The sequence below is a fragment of the Pan troglodytes genome, chromosome 5 (assembly GCF_028858775.2).
Source record: "Pan troglodytes isolate AG18354 chromosome 5, NHGRI_mPanTro3-v2.0_pri, whole genome shotgun sequence".
In the NCBI taxonomy this organism is placed as follows: Eukaryota; Metazoa; Chordata; class Mammalia; order Primates; family Hominidae; genus Pan; species Pan troglodytes.
Genome location: NC_072403.2, coordinates 162544575 through 162572357, shown reverse-complemented (window position 1 = coordinate 162572357; position 27783 = coordinate 162544575). Strand labels below are relative to the sequence as shown.

At 42.9% G+C, this 27783-nt stretch overlaps 1 protein-coding gene across 8 annotated transcripts in view; it reads right to left on the bottom strand.

Annotated features, from left to right (window-relative positions):
* Positions 1-20223, bottom strand: part of PLEKHG1 (pleckstrin homology and RhoGEF domain containing G1) — a 242838-nt gene extending 222615 nt beyond the window's left edge. For 3 of the 8 annotated variants that reach the window (XM_016956483.4, XM_054686943.2, XM_063812679.1), the window contains exon 1: positions 20082-20223. Coding sequence is in view for 1 of the 8 variants with exons in the window: in XM_054686943.2 (XP_054542918.1) it covers positions 20082-20103 (22 nt within the window). In the remaining 7 variants the exon portion in view is untranslated. Of the gene's footprint in view, positions 1-9433; positions 12111-12218; positions 12343-13188; positions 15913-20081 lie in introns of those variants that run through there. The other 5 variants (XM_024357470.3, XM_054686947.2, XM_063812675.1 and 2 more) reach the window with 4 other exon arrangements.
* Between the last annotated feature and the right edge of the window lie 7560 nt (positions 20224-27783).

The following is a 27783-nucleotide window of genomic DNA, read 5'->3' as shown; positions in this document are numbered from 1 at the left end:
GGTGTCTTCCTTGGAGAGAAACACTGTCAGGCCTCCCAGTATTCAGGGCTCCCTGCCCAGGGCCAGTGAAGGACTTTGGGAAATACAGGCTTAGAATTATTTCTAACAATCAAACTGAAATTGTTGTTTTTCTTTCCATTCACCCACATGAAAATCCCCTTTCAGATTAAAAACACAATAAAAGTTATAAAAAATATACACAAGAAAATAAACACAATAAAAATAAACACAACGACAAAAAACAAAAATATGAAATGTGTAATGATTGTGTGATTGTGACCAAATAAACGATAATACATATACAGAAAATGCAGCATCATAAATGCTGGTGTTAATGAGATAACAAAAACGTGTGGAAACACTCTCCTTAATTCAAAACACACCTTTTAGGAAAAAGACATCAATTTATGCCCTCAAACTATAAGCAGTCAAGCAGTAAATGGGCTGTTGTCTAAAAGACCTGTCATCTCAGCCAAAACTGAGAGCTGGTTTTTACCATGTGCTCCTATGAGAAGTGGAGTAGCGCTATCCTAAGCCCTGGTCCCTGGAGCTGTGAAGAACATAATGTAGAAGGGTGAAAGAAAAAAGAACATTTTTTCTTTTATGACTGGCTAAAGAAAGCATCCAGAAGCACACATTTTATTTTCTTTACCCCTGTACTTCCTCTCACTCCTGCTCCATAAAAGCTGCCTTATGTCTGCAAAAGCTCCCTGCTCCCAAACTGCCTTCTATGCCCTTCATCATCTGTTCCCTTGGTATGAAGCATCTCAGTGGGTATCAGGAATAAAGCAGTCAACACTCAATTAATTCAAATGAAACTGTGTCAGAAAAACATCTATGACCAGTTGTATGAGTTTCTATTGCCCTCCAAGGCAGCAGGAATTTGGAGTCACTGGTTTCCTGAGCTGGATGATGGACATCAGAAAGACACAAGGATGAAGAATGCTTTAAAAAGACTCTACAAGGCAGAAGAAGGGAGAATGAAAGAATGCAACAGCATTTATGGGGCAGAGGGCAGGGAGGTGCGGAGGTGGGAAAGGCGAACGCAGGCAGGGGTGCTAAAGTGCAAAGGAGACCACTGGAAGGAGAAACTGAGTGCAGAACTCAGATGACCTTTGAACGCCCTCCCCTAAACCCAAATGTCTCTAGCTCAAATGGATCTCTCGTTGAATTTTGAGAAAGGGCCATCATTTGAGTCAAATTGTCCAGGATCTGTTCCTAAAGTAAGTCCGAACTGTTTTTTCTTTTTCTTTTTTTAGAGACAGGATGTTACTCTATTGCCCAGGCTGGAGTGCGTGGTGCAATCACAGCTCACCACAGCCTTGACTTCCCGGGATCAAGCAATCCTCCAGTCTCAGCCTCTGGAGTAGCTGGAACTACAGCTACTGCCACCATACCCAAATAATTTTTTAAAATTTTTCTTTATAGAGACAGGGTCTTGCTATGCTGTCCAAGCTAGTCTTGAATGCCTGGTCTCAAGCTATCCTCCCCATCTTGACTTCCAAAAGTGTTGGGATTTTGAGCATCCAGCCTGTTTTTCCCTTTCCATCATTTCTTCCCTTTTATTTCTGTACCAACTCACAAGAGCCAGCTGTTAAATGTCAGAAATTTTGTAAGCCAGGTGTTGAAGCCATTATTAAAGAGTAAATAATATACATTTAAAATTATATAAATCCTATTAAAAACAAAGATATAATGCCCAAAACTCATCACTTCTTAATTATTTCCCTGCATTTTACTATCATCTATGCTCTTAGGGTTATTTACGTCTATTGCATCTATGTGGTAGAGATACTAGACAAATGGTGCAATACTGCACATCTCTTCCCCACTCTGAATTTAATGTCACACTGGCAGCTTGATATCGGCCACAGTGGGAATATTTCCACACCATGGATATTGGCAAACATTACGAATCAGGCCTGGAGAACATGTTAATAATACAGATAAAACATAAAGATGTGCTGTGTCTGTAGCCACCATGTTGTATAAATAGCACACACAGAAAAAGCCAAAATATTCATCCAGCATTCAAAAACAATCATTCAATTCAGCAGAGAAGTCACTCGTGTCACTGGCAAATGAGTAAAGTTCTGACATCATCTTCATTGTTTCACTTTTGTCTTATTAATGTAAAAGAAAATATCAAACAATATTCAGGTCAAAACTACATTCACCTATTAATAGGTCGGTTACTAACATAAAAAGTTTGCAAATATCAACAAGAGCTTCTATGAGAATCAATATAAATTACTATTTGCAAATTGTATCACACATTCTATGAGTATAATTTATAATAAACTTATATGTATATGTGTGTATATGTAATGGCTCATGTGTGCATACACACTCACACGCACGCTGAGTCTCCCACCTCCATTCCAGTAGGTTGTTAAACATTAACCAGCACACACCATATAAGCTTTCCACTGCTCCTGTGTTTCAATGTATTCTTGCTCCCCATAAGACCTGTTCCCACACCCCAGGCCTTACACAAAACAATGGCTGCTGATATACCCATCAATAAGCTGCAATAGGTTTGTCTGTCAAATGTCCTCAAAGAATGGAAGGAAATCCTCTGCATTTTAAGCCCTGGTGAAGGCTCTCTTGCCTGGCTTCACAAGCTGACTTAGAGCAGTTGGCAGCTGTATTCACCGCTCACCATCAGGATCACTGTTCTCAACTTTCTTCGGCAGCCGGAAAGAGATAAACACCTTCAAATTAGCCCCAAACCTTACTGAGTTCTATGGGAAACAGAGACAAGGAGATTTGGAGGTCTCTACTTCCAAAGGTTCATGACATTAACAGTCTTCTTCTAAAAGCCTCCAGACTTTTGAGGTCATTAAAAACATTTAAAAGTACAAGTGCATTCTGCCACACTCGTAATTAACTGGTTAATTACTTCTCATCAATTTACTTTTAAATTTCACTAGGGCATCAAGTTTGATTTTGAAATTCCAATAGAAACAACAATTCCGTTGACTCAACTGGAGGATAAAAGCGCTGTCTTAGCAAAAACTTTTTAAAAAGGAAGTCTCTTAATTCTTCTCTGGGCCACCATGAAAACAAGTGTGATTAAAGTGATTGTTATTCTTCAAACTCAGTGAAGCATAATGGATTCTATAATCTTCACCAGAAGCATACCACCAAATGAGTGTTTTTTTAACTTAACAAACCCTCCAAACTCAGGATACCCTGTTACAAAGGATTTCCTGTAATTCTCTGGGAATATGCAATGCAAGAAAATTCACAGAATTTAAATATCTGAAAATATACAACTTACATTAATTACACTTCTTCAAATTCTTAATGTTGGTAAAAATCATTATATTCCAAGTTCTTGATTTTCTTTTTAATCTTCTCGATATTTAAATCACATCTCCCTCAATTGAGGTCATAATTCTAGAACTTCAGCATTTACCAGTGATTTTTATCATAATAGATTGAGAATATTGCAACCTCAATCATTTCTTTAACAAATTCAGTCTTTCAAACAGGAGTCTGATTAGTACACCTCTTTGTGAGATGAACGTGTTCTTACAAGACAGTAAGCTGAAGCAGGCAAGTAGCGCATATTAGTTTTCAGGGTTTCCTGATGTCACCATGAAAGATTGATAACCTAAGAAGACTCACATCTTTAGACGTTTCCTCTCCAGAAGAGAATGCTTCTGAATTTTTCAGTAAACAACCCTTGCCAAAATGAAATCTTCATTGGAAATGCCTAGTTGTTAATTAAATACTAGCTCTAGTGTTTATTTGTACTTAAGTGGGGCATCCCACCAAAAGTTAAACATTTTAAATATGGCTTTTTTTCTCTAGAGAAGACACCTCAATAGTTGATCAAGTACTTTAATAGCCAACATGAGCCCCAGCTTTGCAAGGCACATGAGCAGTACAGTTAAGCAATGCTGGCCAAAGGCATCCTTGCCTCCCTCCCAACTGCCACATCTTCTAATGGTACCTTCCTTTTCTCTTCCCAAGTGAGTGGTCTGCCAGCTAGCTACTCTTTCCTTCTACAACAATACCATCCTCAATTTTAACTAGGTATGTAGCTGCCTATAACAAAGATGGCATGTCTCAGGGCAATAAGATAAGAGAACTTGGTCTCTAATTGCAGAGAGCCACCTACACTAGCCTTGGAGTGACTAAGATCTGTGGGGCAAAAAAGTGAATTTCTCTTCTCAACCACTGTTTGTTTTTTTTCTCACTTGCAGTCCTAGCTCATAACACCAAGCATACTATGAGCTTCAGATCTGGGGCCAGTCTGTTGGGCACTGATCCCAACACTGCCATTGATTAGCTGGGTGTCTTTGGACAAGTTACCTCATCTTTTGCTTGCCTCAGTTTCCTCATCTGTGAAGTGGAAATAACTGCATATATTCAAAGTTCTTGTGAGCATGAAATTAGTAAACATATGCCAAGCCTCTGGAACATCACCTGGACTAGTGAGTGCTCAGTCATCACCTGGACTAGTGGTGATAAGCTATCATCACCACTGTACCAATCAGTCCAGCATCTGCTACTTCTTGGTACAACTGAAAACTGCAAGGCAGGAGGCCAATGGGAACCACAGGTAAAGCTTCCTAACCACCTCCTCCCCTCTCCATTGCCCTCGTTGTCCTCATATCCGGTCTGCTTATTCCTCGGTAGAATTTCCATTCTACTCTTTATAGTAGACTCGGCCACTGAAATCCCTCCTCAGTCTGATTCTTCTCACAGGAAATTCTAGCCTATGTGATTTTATATCTGTATAGTATTTTCTGTTATGAGAATTTAAATCAATATATAAGATTTATATTCGGGAGATTTAGAAAGATGAAGGGGCTGCAATGCAGGAAAATGAGAAATAAACCAGGTGCCAGCTTTTGGAGGAGTAAAGAAGGCCAAGGGAGAGTTAACAGAGAACTCTGGCTTTGGGGTGCATTTGAGGGTAGGGCCACAGACATATCAGAGAAGAAAGCTCAATGGTGTACATTCCAGTAGAAAGTTATCAGAGTTGGTCTAATGCTTTGAATCCCTCTGTGCTATGGAGGGGGACTGAGCTCTGCTGAGGTTATAGGTTATCCAGAGCTTTATTCATCTCAAATACCAGATAATCTGCCTCAGACCAAGGTGTGGTCCTGGAAGTACAGAGCAACTTCTTCAAACCATGAAGTTGCAAAGGCATTTCTAAGCATCAGATGAATGCCAGAGAGGAAAAACAAACCTTCTATCTAAACTGATTTAGAGAAATGATTTGCCAATGTGTTACTGATGACTACTTGTGACCTTGAAATTTTATTAAGGAGCCCAATGTGCCTGACAACAATTTCACCTGGATATGAATCTAAAGGGTAATTCGGTCATTCATTCGGAGGTTTTTAGGAATACAGCTCTAATTTCAGAGAGGTGATACAATCCTCCAGACCTACAGGATAGCACAAAATCTGATTTTCACGTGACTAATTTTTCCTAGTGTTTACTCAAAAGAGAATATATAAGTGTTTCTTTAAGTCTCCTCAATAGCAGTAAAAACTATCCAGTAAAAACTCTCAGAAGGGTGGTGCACTGACCAGAAGTAAGACTGTAACACAACTTTTCCATTCCGCAGGAGACCACAGCAAAAATGAGGAATGCCGCAGAGTCAACCCTAAAGAGCGAATGAGAGAGAGTGAGGGAGAGTGAGGGAGAGCCAGGAGTGTGGACGGAGGGTCTGGGAGGCCTGGGGAGATGACACTGTTGAGGGCCAGCTTCTGCTTGGTAGCCCTTTGACCCAACCGTCAGGGGCCTTCCCCTCTGTCTTGGGAACTCCTGCTTTGGTTGCCAACAACAGTGGCTTGATGACAGTGGAAAGACCACCACTGTCCATAAAACAGCTGCTAAAGGCCAAGCACTGTGTAACACTTTCTCCATTATTACTAGGTGTTCATCATAATCCTGTACGGTAGTTATAATTATCTCCCATTTTATGCATGAAGAACTAGCTGGAAAATAGTACGGTTCCTAGTCAAAAGAGTCCATCCAACTCTGTGAGTGTGAACTACGTGACCTTCATTGCCTGTTCAAGAAGGGGAGGAGAGGTGGGATTTCAGACCCTTCTGAGGCAATAGAGTCAGGTTCAAAGCTAGCCTAGGCCAAGTTAGAGCTCTAAAGGTGTTAGCTCTACAGCACTCATAAACAGTAGAGCTATCGTACGTCTCTGCCACATTGTGAGTCAAGTAGGTTTTCTTTTATGAGCTCAAGATCACAATCAGCATTTATATTTTTTGTGGTGCTGACTTCCAAAAATAACTTTGCAAATACAACCCATTCATTCATCCATTTAAATACTGCAGTGCCTATTATACATTTTGGGTGTGGTAGCGAACAAAATAGACCAAAACCCTCTGCTTAACAGGGAAATCTGACTAACTTATTTTTATTAGAGGTGTTAATTGTGTGGTAGTTATAAAGAAGATTTCTCAGTTGGATAAACGAGAAAAAACACAGACCTAAATAAACCAGTGGCCTGATGTTTTCTGGTGTCTGCCATTTGTGAGATGCTGTTTGGTGCTGGAGGATACTAGAGGGGAATAAGGCACAGTAAGAAGGAGTAACCTGAATGGAGTGGAGGGCAGATTCGGGGAGAGCGACAAGTAAGGCTTTCTGGGTAGGACAGTGCTGGAGAGCGGACTCTGAGGCCAAGAAGCCAGGCGGCCCTCCTGTGGAAGCCTCTTCAGAAGCCAGGAAAGTATGGGCAAGGATGGAGGAAGAAAGTGGATGTTCTCTACTGCTTCCCCTCGCACCCACAGCACTTAGGCTGCTGCTCTCTGTTCTAGAACTTGGTATCACAGAATCAGACAATCAGAACGTACTCAGAGGCATGAGAGGGCAATTGCCAAAGTGATGTTTATTTAGTCAACAAGTGTTTCAGAGTTTCTCTGCACTGGGCACTATCTTAAGGCACTGGAAATATCATAGCCACACAAAGTCTCTGTTTTCACTAAGCAAATGTATCCTAGGTTAGGTGTTGATACATGCTATACATAAAAATGAGTGGGGTAAGAAGGATCTGACTTGCAAGGTGCAGGCATTTGCATGTTATAAAGTATGGTCAGTAGGACTTCTTTGATAAGGGGACACCTGGGCAGGGAACTGAAAGAAGTGAGACAGCAAGACTCTGATATCTGGGAAAGAACATTCCAGGTAGAGGTAATAAGAACACTCTGATGCTGGGACTTGTTTGGAGTACTCAGGAACCACAGAGAGGCCAGTGGGCTGATGCAGAGTGAGTATCAGGAGAGGGGCAGGAGATGAGATCAGAAAGAGCAAGACAGCAGAGCAGGGGCCAGACTAGGGAGGGTCTCACAGGCTACCCCATGGACTTGCTTCTGACTCTGAGATGAGAAACTAGTAGAGTGGATTGAGCTAACCGACATATGAAACGATTGCTCTGGCTGGTAGGAGGCGAGGTCTAAGCAAGGAGACCAGTTAGGAGCCTACTGTAATAACCAGGAAAAGACAGTGGACTGGACCAAGAGGGAGCATGGATCAAGGACCATGAGAAGTTATATAAATCTGGATGCTGGAGGTAGAGCCTATGAGGTTTTCTATGGATTGGACCTGAGGTATGAGAAACAAATGTGACCAGGGAAGCCCTAAAGGGACTTTGATATCTGCCTTAAATTGCACCCTCACCCTTCCCTTTGGGTTGAACCATTAGAAGAAATCTTCATTAAAACACATTCAGGCCGGGTGTGGTGGCTCAAACCTGTAATCCCAACACTTTGGGAAGTTGAGGCGGGTGAATCACCTAAGGTCAGGAGTTTGAGACCAGCCTGGACAACATGGCAAAACCCCGTCTCTACTAAAAACACAAAAATTAGCCAAGTGTGATGGCAGGCGCCTGTAATCCCAGCTATTCTGGAGGCTGAGGCAGGAGAATCGCCGGAATCCGGGAGGCAGAGGTTACAAGGAGCCGAGATCATGCCACTGCACTCTAGCCTGGGCAACAGAGAGAGACTCTGTCTCAAAAACAAAACAAAACAAAACAAACAAACAAAACCCCACAAAAAAACACACATTCAATGTCAGGTTCGTGTTCTAGTTATTAATATATCAATCAACGCTGGCTTCACAGTTCTTCCAAAAGTCTAGGCAAGAGATAAGAGTCTAAAAGGCTGGGAAGGGGACTTGAATAAGTGAACACAGATTGAGAACTATTCAAGCAGTTATTGCTAACTGACTGGACAAGGCAGGAAAGGGAAGGAAAATAGCTTGCTGTGACCACTGAACTGTGGTGCTATTAACTAAGAACTAGAAAAGGAGGGGGGGGAAAAACAACACCAGGAAGCTGAAAGTAGGTCTGGAAATAGAGATTATGAGTCCAGTTATGGGTGGTGACTTTGAGTCAATTGTGCAAAAGCCAAAAAGATAAATCCCCAACCCCATTTCAGAGTTTTTCTCTTGACTTATTTTGAAACACAATAGAACCTCACTATTTGAGCAGAAATGTTAAATCAGCATATTCTATGAGAAATGTCATTATTTTCTTTCTTTTTTTTTTTTCTTTTTTTTTTGAGACGGAGTCTCGCTCTGTCACCCAGGCTGGAGTGCAGTGGTGCAATTTCCACTCACTGCAACCTCCGCCTACCGAGTTGAAGCGACTCTCCTGCCTTAGCCTCCCAAGTAGCTGGGACTACAGGCACCCGCCACCATGCCCGGCTAATTTTTGTATTTTTAATACAGACAGGGTTTCACCATGTTGGCCAGGCTGGTCTTGAACTCCTGACCTCAGGTGATCCACCTGCCTCGGCCTCCCAAAGTGCTGGGATTACAGGCTTGAGCCACCTCGCCCGGCCACCATTTGATTATTTTCTAATAGGCACGGTAACTAAAAGTAAGCCATCAGAATCCATCCCTCTTTAATAGGAAGGGGCTCTTTGGAGATCTGTCTCAATAAACTGGATTTACAATCACAGAGCAATTGTTGTACCACTTAACATTCTGCAATGCAGTTTAGCTAATTTTTTTGTTTGTATGCTTGTTTTGGGTCTTTTTGCCAACAAGAGTGCTACATTCTGAATATGAGAATAACAAACACAGACTTCTCAGACTTGTTTTTTCATTTCTAAGCTGGTAAACCAGAAGTAAGGTTTTCATTCAGAACCCACACAATTAGCATTGAACATCAGATCTGCAAATTCCACTATACAGTAGACATAAAGAAGTGGACCAAAATTCAAGGCAAACAACTGATTAAAGGTCAATGGTGTGCCAGTTACCATGCTCTCTAGTGGGAACAGAAGGATAAGTATGGCATGATCTACATGCCCAGGTGATTCCCACCTCACCAAAAGGTCTATGATGCCCTCCCCATATATCAGAAGGTACGTTTGCAGGCTTGGAATAGGGCTGATATCCTATTTGGAAATGCCTAACACTCAAATGGTTTGGAATATTAGAGACTCCTTACCTCTACAATTTATCTGATAGCTGTGTCTGTTCCAGAATAAACACAATCCCTGTTGAGTTTGCAACTCTACAATAAACCAGTGAAAGGGAAGAAACATACATATTATAGAGCCCCACATTTATTATAGACCTATAAAACCTTTAAACCAATGGAGTTACTTGACTCCCATTACAGAAAATCATTCAAACAAAAACAATTTCTAAAGAAACCTTTTTAAAGAGTTAACCCAGGGCTCTGTTGGATTGCTCTAGTGGGTTTTTCTTTGCTTTCCTTCCTTTTCCTTCTTTTTCCTTCCTCTTCTTTCCTATTTAAATATTTAGCTACCTACTCAGAATTGCTATTCCTCAATTAATTTGTGATTTTTTTAAACTTAAATTTCTTAAAGCTAATTTCAACTAGTAAAAAGAAAAATTATTTTTTTCAATGCTTGCTATCAAGGAGCTTGTAGTCTAGTGAGGGAAGGTGGACAACGAAATGGTTACCAAAAATACCACATAGAAAGTGCTAGAATAGGTCAGATGCAGTGGCTCACACCTGTAATCCCAACACTTTGGGAGGCCGAAGCAGGTGGATCACTTAAGGTCAGGAGTTCGGGACCAGCCTGGCCAATATGGTGAAACCCCATCTCCACTAAAAATACAAAAATTAGCCAAGCATGCTGGCAGGTGCCTGTAATCCCAGCTACTCGGGAGGCTGAGGCAGGAAAATCGCTCGAACCCAGGAGGCAGACGTTGCAGTGAGCTGAGATCGCACCACTGCACTCCAGCCTGGGTGACAGAGTGAGAGAAAAAAAGAAAGAAAGAAGGAAAGAAGGAAAGAGCTAAAATAGAGGTACCCAGGATGCCAGGGAGCTGAAAGGAAGGCGTACCTGCTTCGTAGGTGCTTGTGGTGAGGGGAGTTCACCCAGCATCGCGTCACAGCATCACCCGGAGCCATGAGCCGCTTTGGGTACTTTTCTTGGGGAACTAAAGGAGCGAGGATGCTGGACGTGGGAAACGGTGACCGTGAACAGGTGGGGCAGAGCCAGCAACAGTAGCTACGCTGTCCAAGCCCCACACGTTCTTTCTCCTGTGGCTGCCTTGTCTTGGCCGACATGCCAGTTCTGAACCAATGCATTTTTCACCACCTCCTCTGCTACCATCCTCCTTCTCTGTACCACTGCATGGATTCCCAACAGCTCTACCTGCTTCCAGAACTTTCCATGACAGCTCTTTTCCTGCACAGCAGGCAGAGTGGTAATTGTGCATCCATCAGGTTATGTTACTCCCCTGCTTCAAATCCTCCCGTAGCTTTGCATCACACTGCCAAGCTGTGGCAAAGGTCTTTGATGTTATAAAGACCTGCATAACCCAGCCATGCCTGCTTCTCCCACCTCATCTCCTGCTTACTGCTCCTCCTCCACACACACACACCGGCTGCCTTGCTTTTTCTAGAACTCATGGAGCTTATTTCTCTCTAAGGCCTGCCCTACTTAACTCTCTTCCCCAGTCTAGCATATTCTTCCCTCGAATCTTCTCAAGATCACTCCTTATGATTTAAACCTTGGCTGAAATGTTACTTCTCCAGATAGGCCTTTCTGACCACCCAAGCAAATACAGTGCCCCACCCCATTTCCCTGTGTAATTTTCTTCAAAGTACTTGTCTTATGTAGGGTTTCCTCTTCATTCTAGGTTTGGTCTGTTTTGTTCAACATTGAATCTCCAGAACTTAGAAAGGGACATGTGTTGAACAAACTAATTTTAATCTCAATTCCCAAGTGTAATGAACATTGGGTCTCTACTACAGTCAAGCAAAAATGTGTTCCCTTTGCCCCCTCTCACCATTGACTTTTGCCTTAGGAAACTTAACGCCCTTGTTCTAACACCTAGACTGTTTTCCCCAGTTATTTTCATGTTGGTTTATTATTCCAGCCATCTAGTAACGGAATAAAACTTATGTGTGACAACCAGTAAACACAATAAGATACCCACTATTTATCAAAGGCTTCCTTTGTACTAGATGTCATACATATATTATGCAGTTAAACCTTATAACGTCTTTACTGTATCATCTTATCCCCATTTTAGAAGGCGTTTTCAAGTAACTTCCAAATAACATAGAGACTGCCCAATTTCTACACTATTCCCGCATTTCAACTGAGTATTCAGATCTTAGAAAAACAAACTTATCTTTTCCATGCACAGTTTTTTTCATAATATCCCAGAAACCAACTTGAACTAGTACTATAATAGGTAAGCAAATAAAAGAAAATATTAGATTCAATTGCTGTCTGTATTATGCATATTGAAGCATCGAGTAATAATTTTCTCATTAACGATATGGCATATAGTTTCTGAACATTTGCCAAGCATATCTTCTGCATATATTAGTAATCCAAAACCAGGGAGATTTTTAGAATAGTTATTGCTAGCTGTTATGACTTTAGCTAGTACAGAAATGTATTCTCTTCTTTATTTCTGTAAGAAGAATAAATACCTGTTCACTCCCTAGTTAGAAATGTCTTAAACTATAGTATTAGACAGTATCACATTCTGATACATGACAGATCATAAGGCAAAACCAGTCTCCTTCTGTTCCTCAGGGGCTTTCTGGATTTCAAAAGTCATTGCTGTGATAGAACTCATCATAGCTCAGTTCTCAGAACTTCATAATATTTGCTTCCATTTTCAGATAAGTTCTAAAAAGAAACAAAGACAAATAAGAGTGTTTCATAATAAGGATGCTTTTAAGAAGCCATCTGAATTCTAAGTGGCTAAAGGTAATGCTTCATTGGGATGGGACACACCTGTGGACCATGAGGGTTCCATGTGTACAAAATCATTATCTTCACATTTCTTTCCTTGCTGTTTCAGCTTCAAGGTCAGATATCACTAAGTATTGTGACGAAATGATGTTCCTTTGAGTTGAATCTAAACAATTGTCAAAGGGGGAAATAGCATTTATCTCATATAGACAGCTACAAAAAAAAATGGAGAAAAGCCAAGACCACCAAGGTTTTCCTCCATGAACTATGTTCCCAAAGCTTCCAAATATTTCCCAAAGTGCTTTCCTCAAGAGAGCCAATACTAATCAGCCCATCCATGCACCCATTTCCCATCTGCTCCCTGACCATCTCATTACCCTGGCAGCCCCACCCTCGCTATTCCTCATCAAGAAATTCCCTAAAAACTCTCACACATGTTGGGAAAGGCATAATGTAAGGAAAAGCTTTTCCTTTAAAAAATAAACCTCTAAAGGCTGCATCTCCTCTAATATCCCCCCTACCACCCACTCAGTAGTCCCAGATCCTTGACTCTGACCTTCACACGGCATCGTTCACCTTTACTTGTTTCCAACTTTAAAAAGTGGGAGACATCTGAATACTGAAACTGTAAGCTGTTTCAGAACAACCATATCCTCCTTTGATGCAGCTCTAATACTTCAGCACAACATAGATGCTTAAGCTAATAGCAGGTTACATGGTTAGAGGGAACACACAGGATCGTATATTTATGCCTCAGATTACAGCTTTTCCTCTCTCTGCAGCACATCAGAGAAGTGCAGATGTCAGTGTTTGAGGCCTGTCTGTAATCACACAGCCATGGAAAGCTGAGCTCTGTGATGGCCGGGGATCAGCCTCACCAGCTCTTCCATGGGGCCTCACCTCTTCCCCATTCTCCCTCTGCTGCAATCAGCTTGCTAGTCACAGGTCAGAGACGGCCTTAAATCATTCTGGCTAAGGCTGGACCATGGTCCAGCATCCCTGGAATGCTTACAAATGACTTCTCCTTTGCTTCTACTTGTTTCCAAAGACTCCAATTTCAGCCAGAGTTGGTGTCCGTTCTGAAGAATTCTTAAAACACAAGGGCCTTTAATCACACGAGAAGTTGGAGGGAAGGGAAGGGGGTAGCTCAGGAAGGAAAACGGGTCCACGCTTTGCTTCCTTCTTTCTTGGCCAAGTGCTGACTAACCCTCCCTGTCAGACAGGGTGCAGGAAGGGGCTTTGCTCTGGCTTCCCTGGCAGAGTTGGGAGAGGGTGGGAGGAGCTGAAGAATGCCCTAAAGGAACAGATTCCAGAAGGACCCAATCACCATGTGAGCCAGCGTGCCCCTGAGTGCTGCTGAGTGCCAGGGGCTTGGGTGACATGTTGAATTGAAAATCAAAACAGCATGAATGCATACTTGATTACAGCCAGAAATAGCCAAGTTTTGTCAAGACTTCCACTGAATCATCCAGAAACTGAGGAGTTAAAGGGAACTTGGATACGAAGAGAAAAGCTAGAGAGGGTCAACAGGCTCTAAAGTGAGCGCAGAAAACAGGTCTTGACTAGGATTCAGAGTTTAGAGGGTGGTCAGAAAAAGCAAAGACTTCAGCAGTATTTTACTCTCTAAACAGGGAGGAGGATGGGGAAATATTGGAAGAGAACCCAGCTTGGAGTGTGAAAAGCTGGAGGCTTGCCAGAGCTGGGAAGGGGTTGGATCTAAATGGAGCCTCCTCCATTTCACTGTTCCAAAGGACCTACTGGGTCAGAGGGACCTCAGCTCGTGGGATAGGGAGGAGAGAAGGAGTATTTATGTTAAATTAAATCTATAAAACAGAAGGAAGGCTGGAGCTAATGCCTTTGTTGCCCTTCAGATGGCATTTATGTGCATTAAGGTTTCACACATCTCTGCAGACAGCTGCCAAAAGGAATTATCCGGCTGCAAGAGCTGCTCAACTGCACTCCTACACAAGTTATGTGTAGGCCAATTTTACGTAAACAGGATTCCCTGACACACTTTGGCAATCAAAGTGAAGGTTTCACCAAAGTGAATGTTTTAAACTATTTTTAAAAATACATTAGATCATAAATGGCTTGCAATACTTTTATGTACTATATTATTATTTTTCTCAGGTCTAAGTCAACACCCCAGAGCTAAGAAACAGAGGGAAGAAATTCAATCACAGTCTGGTAGCAGAATGTTGTATGCAATCAAAGAGTAACACTCATTTATTCAATGGGTATTTATTGAGCACAAATACAATGAACACACTTCACTGATGCTAGAACACACTTTTCACAACTTATGGATGCAACTTACAGTAGATGGTGCCAATTTTATTGACAGTAGTTTTTCTTTCTTTGTGGTACATTTTAAAGTGGAACATTTTAAAACTGTATATTTCATTAAAAATTGAAATATTTCAAAGATATCTTAGATCTGATAAAACAGGAACTCATCAATATCATTAAGGTCTCAGTTTAAATGTTGCCACCTCCTCCTCCTAGAGGCTTCCTGGACCACCAATCAAAGGGAGCCCATCCATCACTCTGAGTCTCCACCACCTTACCGATCACATCTCCATGGAGACTGTCTCTCTTGTATTGGTCAGGAATTATCCTAGGCATAGTAGGTTCTCAATAAATGCTCTAGAATTAATAAAAGTTACCATTTATCGAGCAATTACTACATGTCAGACTCTGAACTAAATGCTTTACAGAGGGAAATCCCATTTATTCCTAACAATTGAAAGGTCATTCTTACTCCCTACTTTACAGATGGGGAACTTGCAGCAGGTAAGTGGGAAAGCAAAGAACTAGAGCTCAGCTCAGCCTGACTTCAAAGCCCATACACGTATGTACTCTGCTACACTGTGTATCGCATCCAAGGCCCTGGAATTGTTTTGTGCTTGATTCTCTGGCTGGTTTAGAGATGTAAGGCAAGATGAAGTTATTATACAAAGAAGAATACAACTGTTCCCCACTTTTGAAAGGTAATATTTGCCAATGGGGAATCACCACATTTCTCTAGACCTCTAAATGCTTCATTTATAAACTCCTGTGCAAACATAGAGATGGAGGTGCCGGCATCTCTGTCCAATAAATGAGGAAGGGCTCCAGGGAAGAGACAGATATTTAAACTTTGTGTGGAACAACCCCACCACTGGTGAGAGAGAGTGCGGCCCACCCAGGGCTCTGCAAGTTACTTGAATGGCAAGGACACAGGGTATACATGAAGAGGTATCAGGAGAAGAGTAGATACAAGGGCCGTGGGTGCCTTGCTCGAGGTTTGGGCCTCATTTCATAGGAGTTATCTGTGGTCTGTGTCAACCATGGACTTTATCCCAATCCAGTCCAACTTCTCTCCCCCATTCAGCATCTAACTCAAAGTAGAATGTTGACGTCTGGCACTGCCATTTCTATGTCAACTGATGGCTATGCTTAACAGAGACTTCTAGCCCCAGGGCAAAGAGAAAATATAAAAAGGTGACTAGGAAACCGAGTGACGAAATGATCTTGATTATAAGTCCGTCTATGATGAGTCAACATAGATAGAGCCAATGAAACTTGTCATCTTGGGTCTCAACGCAAATACGGAAGGACACTACAAAACAGAATAGTTCATTTAAAACAGAGCCAGCTAACTATAGCTGCAGGCTACATCCAGCCTGTTTTTGCATGGCCTGTGAGCAAAGATTGGTTTTTACATTTTTAAAGGGTTGTAAACAAATAACCCTCATCTCAAATCAAACAGTATATGACAGAGACATGTGGAGCCTAAAATGCTACCTGGATTTTTACAGGAAAAGACTTGCCATCCCCTCACCTAGGACTTTACGTGTCTTTTCAATGTCTAGACAGTCACAGGCCATTTAAATTGGTGCTCAATGTGACTAGACCCAGAGAACTAGATCTATTCACCACTTCAAATATTAGAGCTCATTTAATACTATGATGATTTATGGATTAATAATTCCTCTTATTAGAATACTAAAGTTTTAGCTATTATTAGACTCATGCTTATCTTAAATTTTTCTTTGATGATTTAAAAACATTTCCTTCTTATACATAAACGAGCTTGCTAGCTTTTGGCCAAATGCTATAACGGCAAAGGGTTTGCCCTTCCTAGTGCTGGTGCTAAGAGGCCTCCACAACACCCTGGTATTTAAAGCTTACCAAAACAACTTTCTTAATTAAAGACCGAGTGAAAGCCCTGACTCTCCTCCCATCAGGTTATTACAAGTGGGTGTAGATGGAATTTTTAAAAAACTTAGCCTACCATTAACACTCTTCAAATTGCCTTCCCTCTAGGACCACGAGGGGAGGGGAAAAGAAGAGGAGAGTTATGGATTTGAGGATCCACGAATCCAGCAGGATTTAGCTTTCCATCAAACGGTAATTCAATATTTACCAAAGAAGGATGTTTAGATGTGGAAATTTTTACTTTGGCTTGTATCTCATCAGAAAAAGTGTTTTTGGTTTTGTTTTTTGCTTTTTTTTAACCTTAGGTTTACATATTGAAAAGATACTCAGCCTCAAACACGAAGACTATTCTAGATACACAGTCAACTCCTAATCACTGGACTGGAAATCACCCAGGCATACCTGAAGCTGTTTTGCAGCATTAGATACGCTATGGCCCAGGTATTCCGCAGCAAACCTGGGCCCCATCGCTAGGTGATTAGCCATATACTTCTGTCTTCTCAGCTAAAGCATTTATTGCTTTTCATCAGCATAGACAATATAAAGCTGAAGATGTAGTCATCTCTTACTCACTTGAAAGCTGACTCTTCTGTCAGTAAATTCTACTTGGCACAGACTGCCCGTGACTCTGAATGACCGAATGGATTGGGATCAGCTTTTAATTTTATCAAGCAAGATTCATGCAAGCCTGTGATGAAACATTAATATCTGAGATGCCTTGCCACACACAAGCATGAGGTTGCTTACAGACCCTTTGTCTAAAAAATGTTTTCCTTCCCATCCCTGCCTGAATACACCAACATTTCGCATTAGAAACCATATTTTTCCTAAGTCAAAAGAGACAAGTGATTATAATTTTTTCTTAAAGACTGAACCATTACATTTAATTGAAAATATGTCTCCATGCAACCAACATTTCTTAGGCAGTGCAGTTCAAGAGGGGCAGGGGAGAGAGAAGAGAACCTTGGTTAAATCACAGTTCTGACAGTCCAGAGCTATGTATAAACTTCTGCAAAATCATACACTCCTGGGACTTGGTTTATCAACAACAATCATCTTCAAAGCACACCATATGTGCCAAACACTGATACGAATCATTTCATTTAATCCTTGGCATAACTTGAGACAAGGGCGGAGAAGAAAGGAGGAAAGGTGTGAAAATGAGGAAAGGTGAGAAAACCGAGAGACACCAACTATGATTTTTACTTTTCCTGGTTATGAAATAATCCATATCTAAGTAATTTCCTTAAAGAAGTGAAGGTCTCAAAGCTACAGAGACGTAGATGTGAGCATCACACAAGTAGGCTAATTCTAGATCACTGGATCTTAACCAGACTTCCTAAATCTTTAAGATGTAGGGCTGGACTAGGTCATCCAAGAGCCCTTCTGGGTTTAATATTCCAGGGACCTAATCATGCTGCAGGAGGATTAAAAGATGACAACTGCTTGAAAGACCAACCACCAGCAATGAAAGGAGTGGAGAGGAAAAGAAATCTGCAAAAAAGTGAACGGCCGCCATTAAGATAATAGCTTCAGGAATTGCTTTTGGTTGACGAAGGGCTCAAGAGATTTAGTGCTACTCAAGCATTTCCCATATTTATGGGACAGACTATGAACCATTTGATCTTAATTAAATCACTGAAAAATCATATCCGCAAAGGGGGAACACAACATAGGACTGGTTATTCTTGGTTTTGAAAAAATATGTTGCCACTTCCTATTGTTTTAAAAATGATCATTTAACCTCTTTGAACTACAGCCTGAATCCCCCACTGAAATATTTAAGCCTGTATTCGGTGACAGTAATCTATATTAAAGGCACTGAAGGAAGCTGGTGCCCCTAATTCAGGGTGCCCATTTAGGGTAGAGGAAGCAGGAAAATGCCACCAAGGACAAGCAGAATCGGGGCAGTTATCTGGCATCTGATTGCCAGGTAACTGTTTCTCACTTTGCTTTGCCCTTTAGCAGAGGACTTGGGGGGCTGCTACACAAGGATGGGGAAGGTCGTGCAGCCATTGCTGTTGACTGTGGACTGCTACTGATGACCTATTTGAGGATGAAGCCAGGGAGGTGGGAGCACTCTGAAGAAAAAAGTTTCTTTAGTCAGGTGGTTTGGTGGCTTAGAATTGGGACCTCAAATGAGACAAAAAGTCAAGTCAGGAATTGGGAAGCCAGACTCAAAATGCTGAGAGAGTCAAACATCAACCCGTTACTTTTCTCTCTGTCTTAAATATTGTAGACCAAATTACAGGGGGTAGGGGTTTGGGAGGGGGATGAGGAATGAGCAGGAGGCCGTAGAAGCTATCTGGTTCGTGTGCACTGCTTTATAAGGGAGGCAGCCAAGACGACCAGAGGCAAGTATCTTGCCCAGGGTCCCACAGGGCAAAATTAAAGTTCGAAAATTTTCTGATCTCCTGAAATGATGGGTTTGGAAATGTTTTTAACAGCAATTTAATCAAAATCCAAAATCTCTACATTTTTTAGAAGTATGCTGTCTACAGAATCTGAGAATCCAGAAGATGCCGGTTTTAACACCTGGTTGTTATTGTACCGCATTACAGGACCTACTCAAGCCCGGAATTCTGTTAGATGACAAACTGGACCTAGAGTTAACATTCTAGTCTTTCCCCCGGTCTAAATACAAAACACAATATAGTTCTGCATCCAATCTGTTCAAAACTCCTAAACCAACTCTCAGTCTGAGATGGTCCTCGCGGGGTGATACCTGCCCCAAACACCCACACTCGGTGATTTCGAAAATACGTGCAGTAGCCTCGGCCACCTGCGGGTGGTACAAAGGGCGCCTTGAGGACCAGAGCTGGATGAAACGCCGGCTTACAAACCCCGCTCCGCCAGCACATTCAAGTCAAGGATCCAGCTCATTGTTTCCGAGGAGCGGAATGAATTGACCAGCCGAGCGCCGTTCTCCCAGTTAGAGCGTCCCCAAGCTTCCGGCTTCGGAACGGGGCTCACCGCGAGGACACAAAAGGGGCGAGCTCGGGCATCACTGCGGATCCCCGCCGCCCGCCGAGGCCAGAACGCTCGCAGAGTCGCGGCCGCCCAGGTGTTACCGTTTACCCCGTGACGGAAGAGCCACAGGCTCTTGACTCCCCACCCCCTGAAAAGCGCGTCTGCAGAACGGGGGCGCCCCCAAGCCCTGAGCGCCGCAGCAGCTCGGCCGCCGCCCCCACCGCGCGTCCCCGGGTCCTCGGGCTCCCGGCTTCGCTGCTGGGGAGCTGACCCAGCTGGCTGGCTGTGGGGTCCCGTTCTGGGGCTGTCCTGCTGAGTCGGGGGTGGGGAAGCGGTGGCTACAACTCCCGGGTGCTCGCAGAAACTCCTCTGCGCGCTGATGTTGCAGCCGCTGGGGCGAGGGGCGGGAGCACCGGGAACTTGGGGGCGCGGAACCCCAAGCGGGGCGGCGGCGGGCAGCATCCCCTACCCGACTCCGACCCCCGAGACGCGGCGCCCCCCAGCGCCCTCCGTCCCCACCGCGCGGTGCCCCCGGCGCCCTCTGTCCCCACCGCTCGGCGCCCCCCAAGGCCCTCCGTCCCCACTGCGGAGGGGCGCGCAGGGGGCCGGCGGGGCCCGGGTACCACGCTCCGCCCGGCCCCACCTGCGGATGTGGGGCTCCCACCGGAGGTCCCCGGGTCCCCCCTCCCATCCCTGGAAAAGTCCCCGGGGCGTCCGGGCCCGACCGGCGCTTACCCGGGGAGGGGCGGCTTCGCATGCCCGGGCGGCGCTCGCAGGTCGGGCGGGGAGGGTGCGGGCTGCGCTGCGCCGGCTCGGGCTGCCGGAGCGCCCTGCAGCCGCCGTCAGGCTCGGGCTCGGGCTCGGGCTCGGGCTCCGACTTCCTCTTCCTCGGGCTCGGCCCCACTGCTCGGCCGCGCCCCGGCCCGCCCCTCCCCGCGCCCAGACGCCAGCTTCGGCGGCCGGAGCAGCGGATCGCTCGTCCCGCCTCCCCTCTTCCCTGAGGGCGAAAAAGGTGGAGAGGAGGGGGGCGAAGAGAAAGAGAAATTAGGCACTTGGCCTTGTCTCTGGAGCCTTGCCAAAGAGAACAGTCAAATTACAGCTTCGGGGGGAATAAAGTTTTTTTTTTAAAAAAAATTCTGCTACTGTTTTCGCAGACACATCACTTTTCTTCATTTTCCGAGCTCTTCAGGTTTAGCTTTCCTTTGGACGTAATAATTTCCTATGTGAGTCCTTTAAAATAATACCCAAAATCATGGTTTTAGTGAACATTCTAGTTTTACATAGAAGCTTTGCCGGTAATCAAGTGAAAAGAGGGGGAAGCCCGGTGTTCTTCAGGCGTCATTACCCTAATCACCTCGGTTAAAGCACCAAACGACCTTTGCCTAGAGAAAGTAAAAGTGGAAACGGAGGTAAAGAATAACCGGTGACAGCCAGAAAGATGTTTAAAGGCACCGGCTCTGCAGTAAAGTTATGACTCCAATCAAAGGTGCCTGCAGCGACAGTGAAAGGCATGTGAAGTCATTTCTTAACACTAATCTCCCGCCAAAGTCGGACGTATCAGGGTCGCCTGTGGACCCCCTTAGGTTTGGTGGTGGATTTGATTGCACTCTTAGTTGTTAACAGACCTTCAGCCTTACCACTTGCTAGCTGTGTGGCCTTGAGAGAACGCTTTAACCTGTGTTCTGTCTGTTTCCTCATCTGTAAAATGGAGATCATGATGATGATGATGATGATAGTGCCTACCTCCTAGAGTTGCTGTATGTGATTTAAATAAGAGAATGTGCGTGAAGGGCTTAGGAGACTGTCTGGCACATGCTCTACAGCCTGAATAAATGTTAGCTATTCTTGTTGATTTTTGCCTTTTATCTGCTTTTATGCATATACATGATTATGGAAATTATAATAAAGACTGGGAACAAAACAAGGTTTGTGCAGTAAGGCCGCACAGCATCACAGTTCTCTACCACGTGGAGTTTATGTTCTGTTTTATAATTTATTTGAGTCTCCACAACTGACTTGTATTACCTAAAACTATGGGACTTGGTTATGCTTGGAATACATTTACCACAGTAGATTTGCAATGGGACTAAAACAGACATTTGCCATCTTCAAAGCATTGTTTCAGTTGGCCTTGCAATAACCTTGTGAGCTTGACAGGACAGGTGCTAGTTGCCTTTCACAGACAGGAAACTGAGCTTAATTAAGACCCTGCCCAGCTTCTGGAGCTCACACAAAATCATGCCTGTTACCCCATCTCTCTATGTTGTGATTTGTGTTAGAAGTGTGCAGTATGTTTGTGAAATAGTACCACATTAATGGTTTCCATCAACCCTGTGAGGTAGGTGCCAGCCTTTATTTGACACTCAAAGCATCTAGGATTCAAAGAAGCTCATTGATGAGTGTGTCTGTGGCTGAGAGATAAGGGTTTCCGACAACTTGGAAAGGAAGGGAGGAGAATTGGGGATTCCTGTTCTCTGCTGTCTCCTCTTTTATTGATTGATTGATTGAGATGGGATCTCGCTGTTACCCAGGCTGGAGTGCGGTGGCACCAATCATAGCTCATTGTAGCCTGGAACTCCTGGGCTCAAGAAATCCTCTGGCCTCAGCCTCCTGGGTTGCTGGAACTACAGGTATGCACCACCATGCCGGGCTTACTTACCATTTTTTTTTTTTTGTAGAGACCGGGGTCACGCTATGTTACCCAGGCTGGCCTCGAACTTCTGGCCTCAGGCAATCCTCCAGCCTCTGCCTCCCAAAACACTGGGATTACAGGAGTGAGCCACCATGCCTGGCCTCAGTTATGCATTTCTTAGCACAAGTGCTTCGAATGAAGCTGTGGATGAAGCACTATGATCTGATGAAAAGACTGGATCAGCTGCAGATGCTGCTGCTCAAGAGCACTCACCCTTAGGCAGATAGCTCTTCTGAATTTGGTACTGTGCTTATGGGATGGTTATAATATTTCCTGGCCAGCCCGCTCACTTCACCTCAGTTTATTAATGAGGTGGGAGGTAGAAAGTGGAAACAGGAACAAGAAATTTCTTTTGTTGAGACTGTATGCCAAGTACAGCACTAAGCACCTAAGTCCTGTGATCATTCCTGATTTCCAGGCAAATGAACTCTGCCCTTTAGATCTTTAGAATTTGAGCTCCTTGAAATCACCTGGCCTGACACATTGTGGGTCTGGTTTGTGTGTCCAGCACTTAGTTCAGCTCCTAACACACAATAGGTATACAATATTCAGTGTGTGGATTGTTGGATGGATGAACGGACAACATAAGAGTTGTGAAGATGCTGTAGCATTCTGTTAGTAAGAGTCTACTCTTCCACTTTAAGGAAAAGGACCCAATGGAATGGCTTTCTAATGGTGCATCCGGTATTGGGAAAATTCTTTTGGCGAGTGGTCTTTCTAATACTGCTCTATCAGTCAATGTCAAACAAAGGGAACAGAACCCAGTTCAAGTATTTATAAAAGAGGGACTTTAATGCAGGAAATTGGCTCTACAAGTGATGGAAGAATCAAGAATCCAAAAAGAGACAGTGAGGCAGCCCAGAAATTAACAGCAACAGAAAGTCACTACCACTCCTAGACAGAGGAATTCAGAAGACACAGCCTGAAGGAGTGTTCCCCCACCCATCCCCATAACCCTGTGATTCTGAGTGATTCTCTTCACAAGAAGAGGCTGAGGGCAACAGGCCCAGGCTTAGCCCACCCTCAAATTATACCTTTTCCTTCTCAAGTAAAAGTGGGTCTATCAATTAGATTTCTGTAGAAGAGAAGTTCTTGCTTTTTAAGATGACTGAACATCCTAAGTGATGGGCTGATGGTGAAACAAACCACCATGGCACACATTTACCTATGTAACAAACCTGTACAACTTTTACTTTAAAAAGATTATTAAATGCCTCCTATGGTGTCTTATTTCTTCCTCATACAGATGCAGTAAAGTAGATACTATAATCCCTGAATTATGCATAAGGTCACAGCTATTCAGGAAAGTTTGGTGACTTGCTCAAGGCCACACAGCTATGCGAGGCAGAGCAGAATGCAGACAGCTCTGCCGTCCGGTTCTTCTGCTCATCTCACGAACTCAGCTGTTTGTCCTGAAAGGCAGCACAATTGCACAGTTTTGTGCAGTATCATATTTCAGGGTCACCAATCCACGCACATATGGGAGCTAATGTTTGCAAATCTTACAGAGTTAAAAGGCTCGATCACACCCTGCCTTAACTTTATGACATATGGTGATAACTTTTATGATGCGAATAGTGACTATACTAAATTTATTATTACACAAGATCAGAAATATGTCCACTGGATTGTAGGAGAACTTGAGGGAAAAAAAAAAACAGGTAGCATTTATCCCTTTTTTGGCAGGGGATGGGGAAGCTATTTCAATTTCACATTTGGATGTGTGAGGCTTAAAAAATACTCTCTAGAATGTCCTGAACTTATTAGAGGGATTAGGGTAAGAGAAGGGACTCACGTAGGAAAAAGTCTTATGTAGGGAAAATGAAAGACCAAGAGCATAAGTAAGTGCATATAGGATGACATGTGTCTTCAAATTCTATGGAGCCGGGAGTGGCCAGCAAAATCTACATTGGTGCTGCTGTTTCTCTCAATCCTCCAATTAGCTAGAAGATTTAAAAATCAAGAAGCTGTACTAAGCCCAAAGAGTCAAAGATACACTAAGGACTGTTCATGATTATTAGTGTCTAGTTGAGTTGGGCATAAAAGTAGGTAGAAGAATTTGAGAACTTCTGGAAATCCTGACACTTCAGAGTATCCACATTGCTTGCTTGAACAAGAGTACCTAAAATCTCCATCACTAGTGACTTAGAAGGTTAAGGCCTGATCTGCAGGAGGCAAGTGCAAATTCATTATCCATCAAAGATAATATAGTGAAGGATTATCACACGCAATATCAGACTAGCATAGTAAGCGCATCAGATCTTCTTAAAAAGCACAGCTCCCCCGGCACCTGCAAAGGAGGCGCTGGCATAGGAGGAGGACACCAAGTGTTGGCCAGGGCAAGAAACAGCAAAGGGACCAAGAGATGGAAAAAGGAAATGTAGCCAGGTAACAGACGTGTGAAAATAAGTGTAAATAGCTCATGGTCGACATCATCATTTTACCTATTACTCTAACTGCCTATGTTACCTTAATTTTGACCAATATAGTAAAGTAAGCTGTGTGTGTACCTGCTTTACAAATATTGATATTTGTGAAAATAAAAATTCTAGAACTTGAAACTTTTAAACTTGGGGGCAATACATCTTAGAGACAAACAAAATCCAATATTAGGCAGACAGCCTGGACCTCTTGGTAACCGAGCACATCTTTAATTGTATTCTACTAAAATGTAAGGCAACACTGGCCAGTTTATGCTTCTGCTTCAAAATTCACTTCATTTTCAAGTTGATAATAGAGTATACTTTTGGATGCTCAAGTTGATAACAGAGTATACCTTTGGATGCTTTTGAAATTTAGTGTATTTTTTGAGCCGTTTTCTTTATGTTGGATGTGCCGCAGGGAAGAGCTACTTCCAACTTTATTTCTCAAAAACATTATGTTTAGAAGTTATCCCCAGAAGTAGTAGAATCATTAGGAAATGTGTGTGTGTGGTGGAGGTGGTGAGGAGGGTGTTGATTGTCACTGTGGAAGGGGGAGCCTACTGGTATTTCGTGGTGGACTACTAGGGTTGCTAAACTTTCTGCAATGCACTTGTTCTGCAGTCTTGCACAACAACGAGTTGTCCCATCCTAAATACCAGTAGCATCCCCTTAAGTGCACACTGTGAGTAGTGCCTTTAGATGGGGTATCTCAAATTTAAATGCTTTCAGAGGCCAGGCCAGTAAAATAATGTGGTCAGCAGTTCCAAGTTGTCAGGATGTGGTACACACCTGAAGGCCTATGAATTCAAATTTTCTTAAGCACTGTTTTGGCCAAATACAAACATTCCCTGAAGCCAGATTCTTCTTGTGGGTTTCCAGCTTGCTCCTGTTTCACTCCCAATTGCTTTTGGATAACTTTTCAGACAAAAATGAAAGAAGGAATCGCTACGCCCTGCTCTTTCTCTTCCCCCTTCTTTTGTAGTCGGCTGTGTGAGTAAAGATGGATAGAAAATACTTTCCCCCTCCCTTAAAATTCAATGTCACGAATGCTAGAATTAAAGTAATAAAATAACCAGGAGGTAAAAAGGACTATTTTACCCATGAAAAATTAACTGTTAAAAATATTAAGCAATAAACTGGTGGCAGAGGCCTCAAGCATGTTCCTTCATTCTTCTGCTGTATTTCTTCTCTCTTCCCGTTTTAACGATGTAAAACAAATACGGTTGGCCCTCCGCATCCATGGGTTCCACATCCAGGGATTCAACCAACATTGGATAAAAAATATTCGAAAAAAGCAGTGGAATCTGTACTAAACATGTACATTTTTTTTCTTGTCATTATTCCCTGAACGATACAGTATAACCACCATTTTTTTTTTTTTTTTGAGACAGGGAGTGCAGTGGCATGATCATGGCTCACTGCAACCTTGACTTACCAGGCCCCAGAGATCCTCCAACCTTAGCCTCCTGAGTAGCTGGGACTATAGGCGCACACCACCACACCTGGCTAATTTCTTGTATTTATTTATTTACTTATTTTTGTAGAGACAGATTTTTGCCATGTTACCCAGGCTGGTTTTGAACTCCTGGCCTCAAGCAATCCCCCCACCTTGGCATCCCAAAGTATTGGGATAACAGGCATGAGTCACCGCGCATGGCCTGGTATAACAACTATTCACATAGCATTTACATTGTATTATAACTAATCTAGAGATGATTTAAAGTATACACAAGATGTATGTAGTATATGCAAATACTATGCCATTTTATATTAGGGGCTGGAGGATTTTGGTATCCTGGTCAGGAAGGGGTTCTCTGGGGAACCAATTCCCCGTGGATATGGAGGGACATGTATATTTATGAGTTAGTAGACATAATGATTGCCACTGGTTTTTGAATACCTACCATATCCCAACTCTACATTACGTGCTCTGCATGCCTTATTTATTTAATCTTAACAAGCAGATGTTTTTTCTCCATTTTATAAATAAGGCTACTAAGGGTTAGACAGTTTAGGTAATGTGGCCAAGGTAAGGTTTTATAATTGGTAAGGGGCAATGCAGGAATTTGGAACCAACTCTGTGACCCCAGACTGTCCCCTCAAGTACCATGTGCCATTGAGGTTTCTCAGTACACAGTGAGATTCTACATGAACCAGCCATCTTCATCTCTCCTGGTCACCTTCTTCTTTGACTGCATGACCACCTGAGTTCTTCTGAACAATAGTTCTTGGGAAAATGCACACATGTGCTCTGGTAAGATACTCTATACAATAATCCACGGTCTTCAATCCTCAATTCTAAAGTCCAACAACCCTGCAAATGGGAAGTTTTTTTTTTTTAATTGTTTGTGGCAAAGCCTGCCCTGACCTGAATTCATTTGGCAATAAAGCCACCCCTGCAATGATTTGAGACTATTTATAGTTTTAAAGAAAATCTTAGTTAGTTGAATCTCCACTAATTTAAATGCAGAAATATTAAGGTATTTGATTTCGGGGTATTGGCCCAGACTCCTGCAGGACTTTTGCATAATATGTGATATATGCACTGTATGGCCTTTCTAAAATCCCCCTTCAAAAAACCCATAAAGTATTGAATTAGGAATTATGAATCTGAAATTTGAAAGACCCCATGCTGTACTGAACGGATACTATCAAAACTATGTTTTCTGAATGGTAAGAAGCAGTGCTGTGTTGCTGCTGGCTTGTACTAGTTTTTAAGTGCTGGTTGTTAACATTTTTGAACTTTTGTAACTAACTGACATCACACTGGTGGCTTGAAATCAGCCATGGTGGAGATATTTACACCACAAAAATTAGCAAACACTCCAAATCAGGGACTTGTGTCCAGTTCCTGTAAGTCCACCCCAGCTGCTTATTTAAAATGTTATTTGTGAGCTCTTCCTAGTTACCCTTCCCAGCAAGTTGGAAGGGCCAGGTCTTGAGCTGATTGGTGCTAAGGGAGGGTCTAAGCAGAGAAAGAGCAAGTGTCAGCTTGGTTTCACTGACGCGCAAACCACTTTTTATAGACTTTTATCTTTTTGTCCTGAGGGTAATTGCATGAGTGCCAGAACAGGATTGTTTCATGCATTTAAGCTTATCAGGAAACTAAGGCTTAGAGAGTTTAGGTAATGTGGCCAAAGTCTGATAATTAGTAAGGAGCATTGTAGGCATTTGGATAGAATGAGGAGCTATGGATTCGAGGTGTGTGTATAGATACATCAATAAAAATAGGACCTGTGGCATTGCCTTAGACTCTCCATCCAAGTCCTCTTCTTAGAATTGGGTGTTGCAAAAAATTTTTGCTGCCATGATGGGCATGATC